The following is a 19,490-nucleotide window of genomic DNA, read 5'->3' as shown; positions in this document are numbered from 1 at the left end:
TTTGGGGTGGTTAGCAGGACTTTGGGTTGGTCAGCAGGACTTTGGGGTGGTTAGCAGGACTTTGGGTTGGTCAGCAGGACTTTGGGATGGTTAGCAGGACTTTGGGTTGGTCAGCAGGACTTTGGGGATGGTCAGCAGGACTTTGGGTTGGTCAGCAGGACTTTGGGGTGGTTAGCAGGACTTTGGGTTGGTCAGCAGGACTTTGGGTTGGTTAGCAGGACTTTGGGTTGGTCAGCAGGACTTTGGGGATGGTCAGCAGGACTTTGGGTTGGTCAGCAGGACTTTGGGTTGGTCAGCAGGACTTTGGGGTGGTCAGCAGGACTTTGGGTTGGTCAGCGGGACTTTGGGGTGGTCAGCGGGACTTTGGGATGGTCAGCGGGACTTTGGGGTTGGTCAGCGGGACTTTGGGATGGTTAGCGGGACTTTGGGGTTGGTCAGCGGGACTTTGGGGTGGTTAGCAGGACTTTGGGTTGGTCAGCAGGACTTTGGGTTGGTTAGCAGGACTTTGGGGTGGTCAGCAGGACTTTGGGGTGGTTAGCAGGACTTTGGGTTGGTCAGCGGGACTTTGGGATGGTTAGCAGGACTTTGGGGTTGGTCAGCGGGACTTTGGGATGGTTAGCAGGACTTTGGGTTGGTCAGCGGGACTTTGGGATGGTTAGCAGGACTTTGGGGTTGGTCAGCGGGACTTTGGGATGGTTAGCAGGACTTTGGGTTGGTCAGCAGGACTTTGGGTTGGTTAGCAGGACTTTGGGGTGGTCAGCAGGACTTTGGGGTGGTTAGCAGGACTTTGGGTTGGTCAGCAGGACTTTGGGATGGTCAGCAGGACTTTGGGGATGGTCAGCGGGACTTTGGGATGGTTAGCAGGACTTTGGGATTGGTCAGCAGGACTTTGGGATTGGTCAGCAGGACTTTGGGGATGGTCAGCGGGACTTTGGGTTGGTCAGCGGGACTTTGGGTTGGTCAGCGGGACTTTGGGGTGGTCAGCGGGACTTTGGGGTGGTCAGCGGGACTTTGGGTTGGTCAGCGGGACTTTGGGATGGTCAGCAGGACTTTGGGGTTGGTCAGCGGGACTTTGGGATGGTTAGCAGGACTTTGGGGTTGGTCAGCGGGACTTTGGGTTGGTCAGCGGGACTTTGGGATGGTCAGCGGGACTTTGGGGTGGTCAGCGGGACTTTGGGATGGTTAGCAGGACTTTGGGGATGGTTAGCGGGACTTTGGGTTGGTCAGCAGGACTTTGGGATGGTCAGATGGTCAGTCCATCAGGGGATGGACTCTGAATAGCTTTGCCTCTTCAACACCTCTGGGCATAACATCATGCGGACTTTTCAAAAAGCAAACAGATTTATTTATCAAAACAAAAGTAAACAAAAAGCGCGGCTTGACAAGAAAATACTTAACGTGGCCTAACTTGACGTGGCATGAAGGGTGAAAACAGAGAAAGGATTTCACAAACTAAAGGGGAAACCTGGAAACTAAATAGTGAACTGGGTGATTGGTGAATGAGTTCAGCTGGGGACAATGAACAGGTGAAGTGAATGAAACCAATGAGCAGAACATGGGGACTGAGGAAAAAACATGGCAAAACTTAACTAAACATGGACTTAAAAACTACGACATGATTGACATGATGAAACACAAAACTGAAAACATGGGGAACCCCATGAACGGGACAGTTAAGGGTGATCAGAATGCAAAAAACAGCAGTAAAATTACCCTGTTCTGCATTTTCACAAATCAGAAAAAGGTTTCACAAATCCCAAACAAGGTTTTAATGAATCTACAGCCTCTTTAGAATAACTACATCCAGATCTGAGCAGTGCAACTATTGTAGTTTATATACAGGACCTAGTTTAGGGCGATCAGAATGCAAAAAAAATGCAGTGAAATGGCCCTTTATGCACATCCATTTATTTAGCGAATCCACCAACATCAGCCTGGTGGAGTGAGAGAAACTCCCAGAGTTAAATGTACTGATGTAACTGTAATCAGTGAGAACAATAAAGCATAAATAATAATAATAATAATAATAATAATAAAGCGAAGCTGCATTTAAAATGTAGAAAGTTTGTGTGAAAAGGCCCCGGATGTTCAACACTTTTATTTCCTGTAGTTTGACAGAAAGGTTCAGAACTTCCGCTCAGAGGAACTGATTGATATGATCGATTCACACACACCTTCTGCGCATGCTCGGCCGGAGAGCTGGTGCCTTCAAGTCACCTCGGAAATTCATCCTATCACAGATGCAGCAGAATCCTTCCAGGTCTAGTCTTCGTGCTCACATGCACGTGACAAAGCACAGAAACATCTGACTGATGAAACATCAAAGGGTTTTAATGTGTTTAGAAAAGCAGGTTTATTTGTATCCAGTTTTATTCATAAACAAATGTCACCTGAAAGCTCCTCAGATGTCATCATCATCCAGTCAAATTAAATTAATTCAATTTAAAACTGATTAAAGCCACTGATGAAACTCCTTCTGTCCGGATCCGTTCAACTAATTATCTGAAAAAATGATTTTGAACTGATGTTTTGATCCCGTGGGTGTAAATTCCGACGCTCGGCGCGTCCCTGATGGCATCAGCAGAGGAGGCGGAGCCGCGCGGGAGTGTCGCGGGGTCGCGCGGAGCGGGGAGACACAAAAAGCTGTACTGATTCATGGATTATCTAATTTAATAAAAACGCGCGCGCGCAGCGAGGCGGAGGCAGCAGACAGGTGAGCACATGCACGCGGACACGAGCCGCGCGGGAAGGGGGGGGAGGGGGGGCTCCGGAGCGGAGCATGTCCGCCGCGGGTCTGCTTGTGTGGATGAGTAATGTGTGCACGTGCGCCAGTAGCTCCGTGAGACAGCCTGCTGCTGACTACACATCCCAGCATGCACTGCTCTGCCCCCCCTGTGCACAGACAGTTCAGGTGGAGCAGAACCGGGACTGTTAGATAGGCGGAGCTTAGGTGGAGTCTGAGCTAAGGAAGCCTCAGAGGCTCATGTTCCCGCCGCTGCTGTGACGTCACGTGTTTGTGTTCCATGTCCCCAGCTGCTGATCAGCTGATCCATGATCGATGGTGGAGCAGCAGCTGCTGTAACATCACATGACCCCGAGTGCCACTCAAACCGGGCATGGGCGGAGAGGCCACGCCCACCGGCTGTAGGACCCACCGCCATTGGCCACGGTAGCAGAGGAGGCGGGGCTTAAACCGATCCTGAGATGAACTACGAGCAGCTGGACGAGCTGTGCCTGGGGGCGGGGCTTGAGGTGGGAGGTAAGATGGATGTGAACTTTAAGCAGTTTGTGGTCACCTGGTTCACTTGAGTTCTAACCAGCTGAGAGGTGCCTCAGGGCTCTGTGGTGGAGCCTCTCAGGTCACAGGTTAGTGCCCCCTGCTGGCTGCAGGAAGAGCTGCTCTTCTTCTGTGGTTTTATCTGGAAACCAGCGCTGTGTTCCAAACCGCGTACTACATACTGCGTACTACATACTACATACTGCATACTACATACTACATACTGCGTACTGCATACTACATACTGCATACTGCCTACTGCATACTACATACTGCATACTGCGTACTGCATACTACATACTGCGTACTGCCTACTGCATACTACATACTGCGTACTGCATACTACATACTGCGTACTGCATACCTAATACTACATACTACATACTGTATACTACATACTGCGTACTGCATACTACATACTACATACTTCATACTACATACTGCATACTTCATACTACATACTGCATACTGCATACTACATACTACATACTTCATACTACATACTGCGTACTGCATACTACATACTGCGTACTGCATACTACATACTACATACTGCATACTACATACTGCATACTACATACTGTATACTGCATACTACATACTGCATACTGCGTACTGCATACTACATACTGCATACTGCATACTACATACTGCGTACTGCATACTACATACTACGTACTGCATACTACATACTGCATACGGCATACTACATACTGCGTACTGCATACTACATACTGCATACTGCATACTACATACTGCGTACTGCATACTACATACTACATACTGCATACTACATACTGCATACGGCATACTACATACTGCATACTGCATACTACATACTACATACGGCATACTACATACTGCATACTGCATACTGCATACTACATACTACATACGGCATACTACATACTACATACTACATACTGCATACCGCATACTGCATACTACATACTACATACTACATACTGCATACCACATACTACATACTGCGTACTGCATACTACATACTGCATACTACATACTGCATACTACATACTGCATACTGCATACTACATATTGCATACTACATACTACATACTACATACTGTATACTACATACTACATACTGCATACTACATACTGCATACTGCATACTGCGTACTACATACTACATACTGCATACTACATACTGCGTACTGCATACTACATACTACATACTACATACTGCATACTGCATACTACATATTGCATACTACATACTGCGTACTGCATACTACATACTGCATACTACATACTGCGTACTGCATACTACATATTGCATACTACATACTGCGTACTGCATACTACATACTACATACTGCATACTGCATACTACATATTGCATACTACATACTGCGTACTGCATACTACATACTACATACTGCATACTACATACTGCGTACTACATACTACATACTGCGTACTGCATACTACGTACTGCATACTGCATACTGCGTACTGCATACTACGTACTACATACTGCGTACTGCATACTACATACTACATACTGCATACTGCATACTACGTACTGCATACTACATACTGCATACTACATACTGCGTACTGCATACTACATACTGCATACTGCCTACTGCATACTACATACTGCATACTGCGTACTGCATACTACATACTGCGTACTGCCTACTGCATACTACATACTGCGTACTGCATACTACATACTGCGTACTGCATACCTAATACTACATACTACATACTGTATACTACATACTGCGTACTGCATACTACATACTACATACTTCATACTACATACTGCATACTTCATACTACATACTGCATACTGCATACTACATACTACATACTTCATACTACATACTGCGTACTGCATACTACATACTGCGTACTGCATACTACATACTACATACTGCATACTACATACTGCATACTACATACTGTATACTGCATACTGCGTACTGCATACTACATACTGCATACTGCATACTACATACTGCGTACTGCATACTACATACTACGTACTGCATACTACATACTGCATACGGCATACTACATACTGCGTACTGCATACTACATACTGCATACTGCATACTACATACTGCGTACTGCATACTACATACTACATACTGCATACTACATACTGCATACGGCATACTACATACTGCATACTACATACTACATACGGCATACTACATACGGCATACTGCATACTACATACTACATACTACATACGGCATACTACATACTACATACTACATACTGCATACTGCATACGGCATACTACATACTGCATACTGCATACTGCATACTACATACTACATACGGCATACTACATACTGCATACTACATACTACATACTGCATACGGCATACTACATACTGCATACGGCATACTACATACTGCATACTGCATACTACATACTGCATACTGCATACTACATACTACATACTGCATACTACATACTACATACTGCATACTTAATACTACATACTACATACTGTATACTACATACTGAAGCTGATTTCTCTTAAGCTCTAAACTCTGTAAACTTTAGCAACATTTGAAACATTTTCAGGTGAGAAAGTAGTCGTTTAGATCCCCAACGTGTTGAAAACCTGACAAAATACCGGCTGTTCACAATTTTGTTCCCACGAATTCGGCGCTACTAAAGCTAGCCGCAGTGAGCAACGCACTTCCTGTTATTTTCACAAAATAAAATACCCGTTGCTTTTTATCATAGGGAAAGCCATTACCATACAATTGGTGCTTTTGTTTTGAAAACAGGAAGTGAACCTACCCTCGTTGTAGCTAGCTTGAAACTGCCGTTTTGACAGGAAATGATGATCGGCGACGTCACGTTACGTTGCATCTTGGGTAGTTTGAGTATGAGTAGTAACCTCATGATGCATACCCAACATTTCAGAGAATCTAGTATGCATCCGGGAACTTCTCGCTTACTAAAAAGCCTTACCTCAAAAAGTTAGTAGGAGAAGTATGCGGTTTGGAACACAGCCCATGTTTGGATGGAAAGTGTAAAGAAAAATAGCAGCCCCCCTCTTCAGCTCCTCCTGGGGGTCCCGCGGCGTTCCCAGGCCTGATGGGATCTAGGTCACCTGCCCTCTGACCTCACAAATGGTGTCACCATGCCTCTGTTTCAGAGGTTCCGGGTCCTCCTGAGGCGGAGCGGCGCCGCCCGACCCGTAAATGTTCCAACGCCAGGAGCGCGGAGGAGAAGGAGGCGGAGGAGGAGCAGCGATGGAGGCAGCTGTTCCCCGACATCAAGCAGTGCACGATTCTGATCGCTCGCCCGCGGCCCGAGCAGCTGAGGGCGTGGAGGGGGCGGGGCCAGAAGCTCACGTCATGTGACCTGCGGCCAGGCGTGGAGGGCCTGCAGCCGCCGGACGGCGACGGCAGGTCCCAGAGCTACGTGAAGAAGGTGGAGGTCAAAGTTCAGGCGGCCCCTGACAGCGGGCCTGGGAAACCCTGCAGAAGACTGAGGCTGCGTCCTGACGTCACCGCCAGCTCCGCCCACCGGCGCCCGCACGGCGAAGATGGACAGATGGACCACACCTACTGCAGGGAGGACTCAGACACTCAGTCTGACTGCAGCAGCCAATCACAGGACACCAGGTAAGAGTGGGAGGGGCCAACACAGCACGCCATCAGATATCGATCGTCCGTATTGATCGACCTCGTCCTGATCAGTTACAGGCCGTCGTCCGGCAGCGGGCACAGAGACGAGGACTACGGCTGCCTCTCTGCAGGTAACTGCCCACCTGAAGGGGGCGGGGCTTAAACATCATGTGACCAAGCTGTCTGAGAAATGATGTCACGCGATTTTCTTCTTCCTGCTCATGGTGCCGTTTGTTTTTCTTCCAGAGAAGAAGAATCCTCCCAGCATCGTGTTTCAGAAGGTAACGTCAGCTGGCCGTGTGTGTGCATGTGTGAGCGTGCACGTGCGTGCACTTGTGGTTCAGCGTGTGGTCTCTGTTTCAGGTCGGGGGGCATCAGTGGGTGCTGAGGAGTCCGGAGGTCAGAGAGGAGGAGGAGGAAGAAGAGGTGAGACTGAGTGAAGCTGCTGCTCACCTGTTAACCAATGATCTGCATGTCATGTGACCTGCTGCTGGCTTCTGATTGGTCCCCCAGATGAGGAAGAAGAAGAGGACGAAGGATCTGATGCCAGAGGCGCCGACTCGAGTGAGTGTGAGACGCCCCCGTCGGCGTGTTAGGACTCGAGTGAGTGTGAGACGCCCCCGTCGGCGTGTTAGCTCCGCCCCCGTCAGCGTGTTGGCTCCACCCTCACCGCCCCACGCGGTCAGCTGATCAGCGCATCTTTGTGTCTCCGCAGAAGGTCCGGCGGCGGAGGGCATGCGGAGAGTGCGCCGCCTGCCTCAGGAACTCCTGCGGGAGGTGTCAGTTCTGCCTGGACATGAGGAGGTTCGGCGGGCCGTCCAAGCTGAAGCAGAAGTGTGTGCAGAGACGGTGTCTGATGGTGGTGAGTCACCTGAACACGGCGCCGTCAGAGCGACCTCCTGCGGCGTCTGTGGAGCATCTCTAACCCTAACCTACCCTTACCTACCCTAACCCTTAGCTACCCTTACCTAACCCTTACCTACCCTAACCTACCCTTACCCTAACCAACCCTTACCTACCCTAACCTACCCTTACCTACCCTAACCTACCCTAACCTACCCTTACCTACCCTAACCCTTACCTAGCCTTACCAACCCTAACCTACCCTTACCGTAACCTACCCTTACCTACCCTTACCCTTACCTACCCTAACCCTTACCTACCCTAACCTACCCTTACCTACCCTAACCCTTACCTAGCCTTACCTACCCTAACCAACCCTAACCTACCCTTACCGTAACCTACCCTTACCTACCCTTACCTACCCTAACCTACCCTTACCGTAACCTACCCTTACCTACCCTTACCTACCCTAACCTACCCTTACCTACCCTAACCCTTACCTAGCCTTACCTACCCTAACCCTTACCTACCCTAACCTACCCCAACCCTTACCCTTACCTACCCTTACCTACCCTAACCTTACCTACCCTTACCTACCCTAACCTACCCTAACCCTTACCTAGCCTTACCTACCCTAACCCTTACCTACCCTTTCCTACCCTTACCTACCCTTACCTACCCTAACCCTTACCTACCCTTACCTAACCTAACCCTACCCTTACCTACCCTTACCTACCCAACCCTTCCCTTACCTACCCTAACCCTTACCTACCCTAACCCTTACCTACCCTAACCCTTACCTAGTCTTACCTACCCTAACCCTTACCTACCCTAACCCTTACCTAGTCTTACCTACCCTAACCCTTACCTACCCTTACCTACCCTAACCCTTAAGGCTGATTCATACTCGGCGCAAACGCGCAACTGTTCTGGCTCGAGAACCATTAATGACGTCATCGAAAGCGCCAGCCCCTTCACAGTTCCTTCAGCTCATAAGCGCAGTTTGCGCCGAGTATGCGTCACATTTGCAGTTCTCTCCAGACCAGCGAGCGTCAGAAAGAAAGCATACACAATGCCACCTGTGGTGTCACGTCAGCAGAGGCTGGCACATCTGATGAGGAATGAATTTACTCTGGGTGTAGAACTGTATATGTATCTCAGAGCTAAGCGGCTGCGGCAAAAACAGAAGCGAAGGTGGAATGTTCGTCCTTTGCAACAAGACGAACTTTGTCAAACGTTGTCCCAGTGTAACTTCATAGACGTGTCGTACAGATGTTTGTAGAGGCGCATCCTCTCGGTCACCGCGGTCTCTGCAGTGTTCATTTTTTCTTTTTCTTGGTCAGCTGTTTCCGGTTGAGCGCGCGCGAAGTCAGAAAAAAAGTTGTGTGCGCGGCCTTGCGCCGCGCGAGGATTTTCTAGCTTGCGACGGGGGGCGTGGCGGAATTTCGGGACACGTGACTGTTTGCGCCATTTGCGACCAGCTAGTATGAGCGAGGTTGCGCCGAGTATGAATCAGCCTTTACCTAACCCTAACCCTAGCCTACCCTAACCCTTACCTACCCTTACCTACCCTAACCCTTACCTACCCTTACCTACCCTAACCCTTACCTACCCTAACACTTACCTACCCTAACCTAACCCTAACCTACCCTTACCTACCCTAACCCTTACCTACCCTAACCTAACCCTAACCCTAACCTACCCTTACCTACCCTTACCTACCCTAACCCTTACCTACCCTTACCTACCCTTACCTAACCTAACCTAACCCTTACCCTTACCCTTACCCTTACCCTACCCTACCCAACCCTAACCCAACCTTTAGTTAAATCCACCAATCTGTCTCTTCAGAGCAACATTTAGCCAAACTGACCCTACGCTAACGTGTTCAGTTTGGGTCCGACGCCTCCTGCTGTCAAGACGAGGAACTGCAGCCACCTGTCTCTGTTTCCTCAGAACACCCGGAAAAGAAATATCATGGAACTGCCGGACGGCATCCAGGAAGAGGTGACGGTTACCACGGCAACAGATCTTCAGCTCCATCACTGGAAGAGATGGAGGAAGGTAAAACAGGTGAGTGCCTGAACAGCTCTTCTTCTTCATTTTTCTCCTCCGTGAAAACCGGAGGCAGCACCCGCGGGCGGTGCCGTTATATTCCAGCTAACGCTTTCTCCAACAGCTCCACCCTGTGGAGAAAAAAAAACAAGTAACCCAAGAGCTACATCTCAGACTCTGCAGGCCTCAGTTAGCATGTTAAAGGTTAAAGGTCACCCCAAGGTCAGAAACCCAAGAGCTACATCTCAGACTCTGCGGGCCTCAGTTAGCATGTTAAAGGTTAAAGGTCACCCCAAGGTCAGAAACCCAAGAGCTACATCTCAGACTCTGCAGGCCTCAGTTAGCATGTTAAAGGTTAAAGGTCACCCCAAGGTCAGAAACCCAAGAGCTACATCTCAGACTGCGGGCCTCAGTTAGCATGTTAAAGGTTAAAGGTCACCCCAAGGTCAGAAACCCAAGAGCTACATCTCAGACTCTGCGGGCCTCAGTTAGCATGTTAAAGGTTAAAGGTCACCCCAAGGTCAGAAACCCAAGAGCTACATCTCAGACTCTGCGGGCCTCAGTTAGCATGTTAAAGGTTAAAGGTCACCCCAAGGTCAGAAACCCAAGAGCTACATCTCAGACTCTGCGGGCCTCAGTCAGCATGTTAAAGGTTAAAGGTCACCCAAGGTCAGAAACCCAAGAGCTACATCTCAGACTGTGGGCCTCAGTTAGCATGTTAAAGGTTAAAGGTCACCCAAGGTCAGAAACCCAAGAGCTACATCTCAGACTCTGCAGGCCTCAGTTAGCATGTTAAAGGTTAAAGGTCACCTCAAGGTCAGAAACCCAAGAGCTACATCTCAGACTCTGCAGGCCTCAGTTAGCATGTTAAAGGTTAAAGGTCACCCCAAGGTCAGAAACCCAAGAGCTACATCTCAGACTCTGCAGGCCTCAGTTAGCATGTTAAAGGTTAAAGGTCACCTCAAGGTCAGAAACCCAAGAGCTACATCTCAGACTCTGCAGGCCTCAGTTAGCATGTTAAAGGTTAAAGGTCACCTCAAGGTCAGAAACCCAAGAGCTACATCTCAGACTCTGCAGGCCTCAGTTAGCATGTTAAAGGTTAAAGGTCACCCCAAGGTCAGAAACCTAAGAGCTACATCTCAGACTCTGCAGGCCTCAGTTAGCATGTTAAAGGTTAAAGGTCACCCAAGGTCAGAAACCCAAGAGCTACATCTCAGACTGCGGGCCTCAGTCAGCATGTTAAAGGTTAAAGGTCACCCCAAGGTCAGAAACCCAAGAGCTACATCTCAGACTGTGGGCCTCAGTCAGCATGTTAAAGGTTAAAGGATGTCTCCTGCTGATGTCCCCCCAGCTGCAGGTTGAACCCAGTCCGTGGGGCAGCATGTGGGGAGGACAGATGCTGATGCTGAAGAACAACACCGTCAGGACTGAACTGATGAACGGAGAAGAGGAGCAGAAGGAGCAGAGAGGAAGATCACAGGTTGGGTTAAACTGCTGATCTGAGCTGATCAAACCAGCAGCGAATCCTCTGGGGATCAGAGGGTAAAACATGTTCAGTATGTTTGTGTTCAGGAGCTGAGACAGAAGCCAGAACAGAGGACAGAAAGGAGAGAGGCAAAGGGCAGCGATGGCTTCACTGAGGTGCTGATAAAGAAGGAGGAAGAGGAGCAAAAGGATGAGACTCAGACTCAGGTAGGTCCAGGCCTCATTGTATCTCTCTGTGGTTGTTTTCTGTCTCTTTGTGGCTGCTTTCTGTCTCTCTGTGGCTGCTTTCTGTCTCTGTTGTTTTCTGTCTCTCTGTGGCTGCTTTCTGTCTCTGTTGTTTTCTGTCTCTTTGTGGCTGCTTTCTGTCTCTTTGTGGCTGTTTTCTGTCTCTTTTTAGGCTGCTTTCTGTCTCTCTGTGGCTGCTTTCTGTCTCTTTGTGGCTGTTTTCTGTCTCTTTTTAGGCTGCTTTCTGTCTCTCTGTGGCTGCTTTCTGTCTCTGTTGTTTTCTGTCTCTCTGTGGCTGCTTTCTGTCTATCTGTGGCTGCTTTCTGTCTCTGTTGTTTTCTGTCTCTCTGTGGCTGCTTTCTGTCTCTGTTGTTTTCTGTCTCTTTGTGGCTGCCTTCTGTCTCTTTGTGGCTGTTTTCTGTCTCTTTTTAGGCTGCTTTCTGTCTCTCTGTGGCTGCTTTCTGTCTCTTTTGTTTTCTGTCTCTGTGGCTGCTTTCTGTCTCTCTGTGGCTGCTTTCTGTCTCTGTTGTTTTCTGTCTCTCTGTGGCTGCTTTCTGTCTCTGTTGTTTTCTGTCTCTTTGTGGCTGCTTTCTGTCTCTTTGTGGCTGTTTTCTGTCTCTTTTTAGGCTGCTTTCTGTCTCTCTGTGGCTGCTTTCTGTCTCTTTTGTTTTCTGTCTCTTTGTGGCTGCTTTCTGTCTCTTTGTGGCTGTTTTCTGTCTCTTTGTGGCTGCTTTCCGTCTCTTTGTGGATGTTTAGCGTCTCTTTGTGGTTGTTTTCTGTCTCTTTGTGGCTGCTTTCTGTCTCTTTGTGGTTGTTTTCTGTCTTTTTGTGGCTGCTTTCTGTCTCTTTGTGGTTGTTTTCCGTCTCTTTGTGGATGTTTTCCGTCTCTTTGTGGATGTTTTCTTTCTCTTTGTGGTTGTTTTCTGTCTCTTTGTGGCTGCTTTCTGTCTCTTTGTGGATGTTTTCTTTCTCTTTGTGGTTGTTTTCCGTCTCTTTGTGGATGTTTTCCGTCTCTTTGTGGATGTTTTCTTTCTCTTTGTGGTTGTTTTCTGTCTCTTTGTGGCTGCTTTCTGTCTCTTTGTGGCTGCTTTCTGTCTCTTTGTGGCTGCTTTCTGTCTCTCTGTGGCTGCTTTCTGTCTCTCTGTGGCTGCTTTCTGTCTCTGTTGTTTTCTGTCTCTCTGTGGCTGCTTTCTGTCTCTGTTGTTTTCTGTCTCTTTGTGGCTGCTTTCTGTCTCTTTGTGGCTGTTTTCTGTCTCTTTTTAGGCTGCTTTCTGTCTCTCTGTGGCTGCTTTCTGTCTCTTTGTGGCTGTTTTCTGTCTCTTTTTAGGCTGCTTTCTGTCTCTCTGTGGCTGCTTTCTGTCTCTGTTGTTTTCTGTCTCTCTGTGGCTGCTTTCTGTCTCTGTTGTTTTCTGTCTCTTTGTGGCTGCCTTCTGTCTCTTTGTGGCTGTTTTCTGTCTCTTTTTAGGCTGCTTTCTGTCTCTCTGTGGCTGCTTTCTGTCTCTCTGTGGCTGCTTTCTGTCTCTTTTGTTTTCTGTCTCTGTGGTTGCTTTCTGTCTCTCTGTGGCTGCTTTCTGTCTCTGTTGTTTTCTGTCTCTCTGTGGCTGCTTTCTGTCTCTGTTGTTTTCTGTCTCTTTGTGGCTGCTTTCTGTCTCTTTGTGGCTGTTTTCTGTCTCTTTTTAGGCTGCTTTCTGTCTCTCTGTGGCTGCTTTCTGTCTCTTTTGTTTTCTGTCTCTTTGTGGCTGCTTTCTGTCTCTTTGTGGCTGTTTTCTGTCTCTTTGTGGCTGCTTTCCGTCTCTTTGTGGATGTTTAGCGTCTCTTTGTGGTTGTTTTCTGTCTCTTTGTGGCTGCTTTCTGTCTCTTTGTGGCTGCTTTCTGTCTCTCTGTGGCTGCTTTCTGTCTCTTTTGTGGCTGCTTTCTGTCTCTTTGTGGCTGTTTTCTGTCTCTTTGTGGCTGCTTTCCGTCTCTTTGTGGATGTTTACCGTCTCTTTGTGGTTGTTTTCTGTCTCTTTGTGGCTGTTTTCTGTCTCTTTGTGGCTGCTTTCCGTCTCTTTGTGGATGTTTACCGTCTCTTTGTGGTTGTTTTCTGTCTCTTTGTGGCTGCTTTCTGTCTCTTTGTGGCTGTTTTCTGTCTCTTTGTGGCTGCTTTCCGTCTCTTTGTGGATGTTTACCGTCTCTTTGTGGTTGTTTTCTGTCTCTTTGTGGCTGCTTTCTGTCTCTTTGTGGTTGTTTTCTGTCTCTTTGTGGCTGCTTTCTGTCTCTTTGTGGTTGTTTTCTGTCTCTTTGTGGCTGCTTTCTGTCTCTTTGTGGTTGTTTTCCGTCTCTTTGTGGAGGTTTTCTGTCTCTGTGGATGTTTTCTGTCTCTTTGTGGCTGTTTTCTGTCTCTTTGTGGATGTTTTCTGTCTCTTTGTGGATGTTTTCTGTCTCTTTGTGGCTGCTTTCTGTCTCTTTGTGGATGTTTTCTGTCTCTTTGTGGCTGCTTTCTGTCTCTTTGTGGCTGCTTTCCGTCTCTTTGTGGTTGTTTTCTGTCTCTTTGTGGTTGTTTTCTTTCTTTTCACCTCTCTTATGTGTTTGTGCGTCCTCAGTTTTGGTTGGCAGGTGGAGGCGGACCCTCGCCACACCTGAGTGGAACACACGTGCAGGTAACACATGCACACACCTGAGTCCTCCTCTCAGTTTCTGAGAAGTCGCCATCTGAAACTCTGGGATTTTCTTTCAGCTGAATCTGACTCTGGATGGCAGCCATCTTTCTCCCAGCTTCCTCTCTGACTCCGCCCTCACCTGTCTGTCAGGACTGCTGCCCCAGGTAAGCTGGTGTGTTAGACTGGAGGCGGGGCCACCAACAGGTGAGCCCTCAGAACCTGACCCGAGTCTGTCCTCTGTGTCCAGGAGGGTTCTGTCCTCCATGTCTCCAAAGGCCTCACCTTCATACCTCCTCCTCCTCCTGTGGTCCCACCTCTGCAGCCCAAAGAGGAGGAGGAGGAGCCTGTGGAGATCCAGCTGTGCGGAGCAGGTGGAGGTGTGATGAAGGCGGAGCCGGAGGAGGTGGAGGTGTGCAGCGAAGGAGTGTCTGAGAGGGGGAAGTTCTATCAGGTGGAGGTGGAGCTGCCGGGCTCCGACTCCGACGAGGAAACCCTGACGGCGTCCCCGCCCTCTGACATCACTGAAGCTGTCACAGCCAAGGCGGCCGATGATGTCACAGCATGCGACGTCATCTTATTGGTCAGTGTAGCCGTCGATCATCATCAGTGATAGAGAGCAGGAAGTGATGTTGCTACAGGAAGTGATGTTATAACAGGAAGTGATGTTGTTACAGGAAGTGATGTTATTACAGGAAGTGATGTTGTTACAGGAAGTGATGTTATTACAGGAAGTGATGTTGCTACAGGAAGTGATGTTATTACAGGAAGTGATGTTGCTACAGGAAGTGATGTTGCTACAGGAAGTGATGTTTCTACAGGAAGTGATGGTGTTACAGGAAGTGATGTTATTACAGGAAGTGATGTTGTTACAGGAAGTGATGTTATTACAGGAAGTGATGTTTCTACAGGAAGTGATGGTGTTACAGGAAGTGATGTTATTACAGGAAGTGATGTTATTACAGGAAGTGATGTTGCTACAGGAAGTGATGTTTCTACAGGAAGTGATGGTGTTACAGGAAGTGATGTTGTTACAGGAAGTGATGTTGTTACAGGAAGTGATGTTGCTACAGGAAGTGATGTTGCTACAGGAAGTGATGTTGCTACAGGAAGTGATGTTGTTACAGGAAGTGATGTTGTTACAGGAAGTGATGTTTCTACAGGAAGTGATGTTGCTACAGGAAGTGATGTTGCTACAGGAAGTGATGTTGCTACAGGAAGTGATGTTGTTACAGGAGGTGATGTTTCTACAGGAAGTGATGTTTCTACAGGAAGTGATGTTGTTACAGGAAGTGATGTTGTTACAGGAGGTGATGTTTCTACAGGAAGTGATGTTGTTACAGGAAGTGATGTTGTTACAGGAAGTGATGTTGTTACAGGAAGTGATGTTGTTACAGGAAGTTATGTTTTTACAGGAAGTGATGTTGTTACAGGAAGTGATGCTGTTACAGGAAGTGATGCTGTTACAGGAAGTGATGTTGCTACAGGAAGTGATGTTGTTACAGGAGGTGATGTTTCTACAGGAAGTGATGTTGTTACAGGAAGTGATGTTGTTACAGGAGGTGATGTTTCTACAGGAAGTGATGTTGTTACAGGAAGTGATGTTGTTACAGGAAGTGATGTAGTTACAGGAAGTGATGTTTTTACAGGAAGTGATGTTGTTACAGGAAGTGATGCTGTTACAGGAAGTGATGCTGTTACAGGAAGTGATGTTGCTACAGGAAGTGATGTTGCTACAGGAAGTGATGGTGTTACAGGAAGTGATGTTGCTACAGGAAGTGATGTTGTTACAGGAAGTGATGTTGCTACAGGAAGTGATGTTGTTACAGGAAGTGATGTTTCTACAGGAAGTGATGTTGTTACAGGAAGTGATGTTGTTACAGGAAGTGATGTTGCTACAGGAAGTGGTGTTGCTACAGGAATTGGTGCTGCTACAGGAAGTGATGTTGTTACAGGAAGTGATGTTACAGGAAGTGATGTTGCTACAGGAAGTGATGTTGTTACAGGAAGTGATGTTTCTACAGGAAGTGATGCTACAGGAAGTGATGTTGTTACAGGAAGTGACCTCTTTGTGCTTTCAGGGCTCGGGGTCGTTCAGCCTGTTTGGAGGCGGGGTCAGGGATGGCGTCCCGGGGGGGCGGAGCTTGCTGCATCTGCAGCGGGCTCTGAAGAGGACGGTGCTGCCGGCTCATTGGGTGTCAGTTCTGGCTGATGGTCCGGTTCTGCAGCTGCTGCAGTGCTCCAAAGTACGAGTTTGTTTCCCCGGAAACGTTTAAATTTAACGACTTTTCTTTCATCTTTTCTGACATCATGATGAAATCTTCCTCAGAATTAACTCTGCTGTCCTCATGCTGTCCTCTCCATCCCTCAGCTGTCCTCCATGACCGACACCGTCGTCCACATCCGTCCCGATCTCCGCCTCTACATCAGCGTCCAGAACCGCCTGCTGCCGGAGACGCACCGAGTTTACCGGGAACGTCCACAGGGGGGCGCTCACCTGAGCCAGGTGAGGACACGGATCGGGTCAGGGACAGGTGGTCGGTTCGGTTAGCTTTCCAGCTAACATCCAGCTGTGTTAGCATCTGTTAGCTTCTCTCCTGTCCCACATTTTGTCCCACTTTGTCCCACATTTTGTCCCACATTGTCCCACAATGTCCTACATTTTGTCCCACACTGTCCCACACTGTCCCACATTTTGTCCCACACTGTCCCACATTTTGTCCCACACTGTCCTACATTTTGTCCCACACTGTCCCACATTTTGTCCCACACTGTCCTACATTTTGTCCCACACTGTCCTACACTGTCCTACATTTTGTCCCACATTGTCCCACGCTGTCCCACATTTTGTCCCATATTGTCCCACAATGTCCTACATTTTGTCCCACACTGTCCCACATTTTGTCCCACACTGTCCTACATTTTGTCCCACACTGTCCTACACTGTCCTACATTTTGTCCCACACTGTCCTACATTTTGTCCCACACTGTCCTACACTGTCCTACATTTTGTCCCACACTGTCCTACATTTTGTCCCACACTGTCCTACACTATCCTACATTTTGTCCCACACTGTCCCACATTTTGTCTCACACTGTCCCACATTTTGTCCCACACTGTCTCACATTTTCCCACATTAGCTTCAGAATGCTAACGATGCTAACAGTTCTGTGTGTGTGTGTGTGTGTGTGTGTCAGCTGGTGTCTCTGCTGCTGCATCTGGAGCGGATGACCGTCTGTCGAGGCTCGAGGGTTCGATCCCTCGTCTGTCCACAGCCGGTAAGATCAGCTGCCTGCCAGCTGCTGGTGGCTCCGCCCTCCCTCACCTGTCTGCCCTGCCTGATGGAGGAGGAAGAGGAGGAAGGGGAAGAAGAAGAAGAAGAAGAAGAAGAAAAAGAAGAGGTGGAAGAGGAAAGCTGATTTTCCATTTGTGCTTCTGTCCTTACCTGAGCAGGTGAAGTCCCGCCCACACCTGTTACAGCTGTCTGTGTTGGCAGTGGGACATAAGAGTTACTGTAAGAGTTCTGAGCTGAGTTTGTTCCTCAGCAGCTTCACATCCAAACCTTTCTACCTCAGAATGTGGCGGCTCGGCTCGGCTCGGCTCGGTTCTGTTCTCCACTACTGTTCACTTTCCGCTGCTCAGACCTGTGAATATTTAGTTTTTATGAAGAGATTCTGAACATTTTGTACCTTTGACACGTTTTATAAAGAGTTTTCTAAGAAGATGTTGCTGTGAAGTCGTCCTTCTTGTGTTTCGGATCCACTCAGAATCTGTTTGGACCCGGCTGCACATGGTCAGAACCACAGCTGATGATGGTTCTGGACCGGCTGAGCCACTTTAAACCCAAGTAATAAAAATAAGAATCCACCAGTTATCCTTTAAATAAATCTTTATTTATTTTGGGGAGTTGTTGTTCTTGGTGGTGTTGTTTATCCGGTCCAGCTGATTTCTGCTCATCACACAGCCTCCACTGGTCCGGAACAAAAAGTTCTGCTCACATTTACAAACTGAAGGAAATGTACCAGAGACGGAAGCGAGGGTTTGATTCCCTCTGAACCATTCTGACACCCAAAGAACCTAAAAAGAATCTGTTCTTGTGGAGGTTTTAGGTTCTGATATAAAATCTGTTTCTGAGCAGCTGATGTCGAGTTCTGATGAAACGAATCAAGAGGCTTTTATTTTGTAAAAGTCTGCTGCTCACAGGCTTTTATTCTGTAAAAGTCTGTCGCTCACAGGCTTTTATTTTGTAAAAGTCTGCTGCTCACAGGCTTTTATTTTGTAAAAGTCTGTTGCTGTCTGCTGTGGAACAGGAAAAGAAAGTAATCGGCGGATCCACCAAACATGGAGAAGGGTACGGAACTTTTACTCGGCCATTTTCATGTTAAAGTTCTTCCAGACGGCGGAGTCGACAGAACCAAAGTCATCTGTAAACTCTGCCAAGTTGAATTGTCTTCTCAGCGTAGTAGTTCCAGTCTAAAATATCACTTAAAGGCAAAACACACAACTGATAGCAGCAAGTCATTCAAGGAAACAGACAGTGGAGCGAGGCTTCTACATAAAAACTACAGAAAGATGCTGATGTTAAAAGTGTGTTTGCACAACAAATGTTATGGCACTTTCATTCATATGGCAGCACATTTAAAATAAAGCTAAATGCTAAAAGCTATACACTACTTTTGGATTCATTTTGGGATTCTGCCTACAAATGCTGACGTCCTGCATTTTGTCAAGAAGCCTGGAGGCCACGCAGCATTCTGCAGCAGATGATTTAATAAAAAAGGAAATCACATAAAGCAGAAAAACACGTTCAGTTCTTTTTTTTCCGTACATTTACATCATCATTTAAAACTTTAGCCAAATTTAATTTGAACATCTGACACAACATTCCGTATCTGATAGAAAAAGAAAAAGCATATAGGTCCAACTTTAAAGTGAAACTGGCTCTACAGATGGATACAGATCACTGATGGAGAACTTGCAGCCTCCTGCTGGAGATAAAAACTTTTGTCCAATCGTTTCGCTCCGTTGCCCAGATCCCAAAGAACGTTGTTTTGTCATGAGAATCCAGAAAGTCTTAGAAAATGCATAGAAGACAAAGGTCCAACGGCCCTTAAAGAGAGTAGACCAGGGGGCGGGGCTTAAGCTCAGCGCGGGGCTCTGTAGGGGGCGGGGCTTAAGCTCAGCGCAGGAGTCTGTAGGGGGCGGGGCTTAAGGTCAGCGCAGGGGTGTGAATGGAGTACGGAAACAGACAGTAAACTGATGCAAAAGTCATCACATGCAATGAAAGGACGAAACATGATTTCTTTCAAGACATTTTCATAATTAATTAAGACAAATTTTA

General features: G+C 47.7%; 1 protein-coding gene across 3 annotated transcripts; it reads left to right on the top strand.

Moving 5' to 3' along the window:
* Positions 1 to 2,588: 2,588 nt before the first annotated feature.
* mbd1a (methyl-CpG binding domain protein 1a) lies at positions 2,589 to 17,840 on the top strand. 3 transcript variants are annotated; one of them, XM_075475887.1, is made up of 17 exons: positions 2,589 to 2,713; positions 3,034 to 3,259; positions 6,430 to 6,901; positions 6,977 to 7,035; positions 7,151 to 7,185; positions 7,268 to 7,330; positions 7,418 to 7,468; positions 7,620 to 7,766; positions 9,704 to 9,820; positions 11,154 to 11,282; positions 11,360 to 11,494; positions 14,095 to 14,151; positions 14,229 to 14,315; positions 14,399 to 14,731; positions 16,230 to 16,394; positions 16,520 to 16,654; positions 17,347 to 17,840. In XM_075475887.1, the coding sequence occupies exons 2-17, from the start codon at positions 3,205 to 3,207 to the stop codon at positions 17,566 to 17,568; spliced, it is 2,262 nt and encodes a 753-aa protein (XP_075332002.1). In that variant the 5' UTR covers positions 2,589 to 2,713; positions 3,034 to 3,204; the 3' UTR covers positions 17,569 to 17,840. The 3 variants fall into 3 exon arrangements, with proteins under 3 accessions (XP_075332002.1, XP_075332001.1, XP_075332000.1); XM_075475886.1 differs by having other exon boundaries at positions 7,418 to 7,507; positions 11,375 to 11,494; XM_075475885.1 differs by having other exon boundaries at positions 7,418 to 7,507.
* Positions 17,841 to 19,490: the final 1,650 nt, after the last annotated feature.

Source organism: Odontesthes bonariensis, chromosome 10 (assembly GCF_027942865.1).
Source record: "Odontesthes bonariensis isolate fOdoBon6 chromosome 10, fOdoBon6.hap1, whole genome shotgun sequence".
NCBI lineage: Eukaryota > Metazoa > Chordata > Actinopteri > Atheriniformes > Atherinopsidae > Odontesthes > Odontesthes bonariensis.
The sequence above is the reverse complement of the archived record's forward strand: the minus strand, read 5'-3'. Positions and strand labels throughout refer to the sequence as shown.

Excerpts from the sequence above, each read along its gene's own strand:
- mbd1a (XM_075475885.1), top strand. The coding sequence starts at position 3,205 with ATGAACTACGAGCAGCTGGACGAGCTGTGCCTGGGGGCGGGGCTTGAG. Across the intron at positions 7,186-7,267 it reads CCAGCATCGTGTTTCAGAAG|GTCGGGGGGCATCAGTGGGT; the intron begins GTAACGTCAGCT and ends TCTCTGTTTCAG. Across the intron at positions 7,508-7,619 it reads GTCGGCGTGTTAGGACTCGA|AAGGTCCGGCGGCGGAGGGC; the intron begins GTGAGTGTGAGA and ends GTGTCTCCGCAG.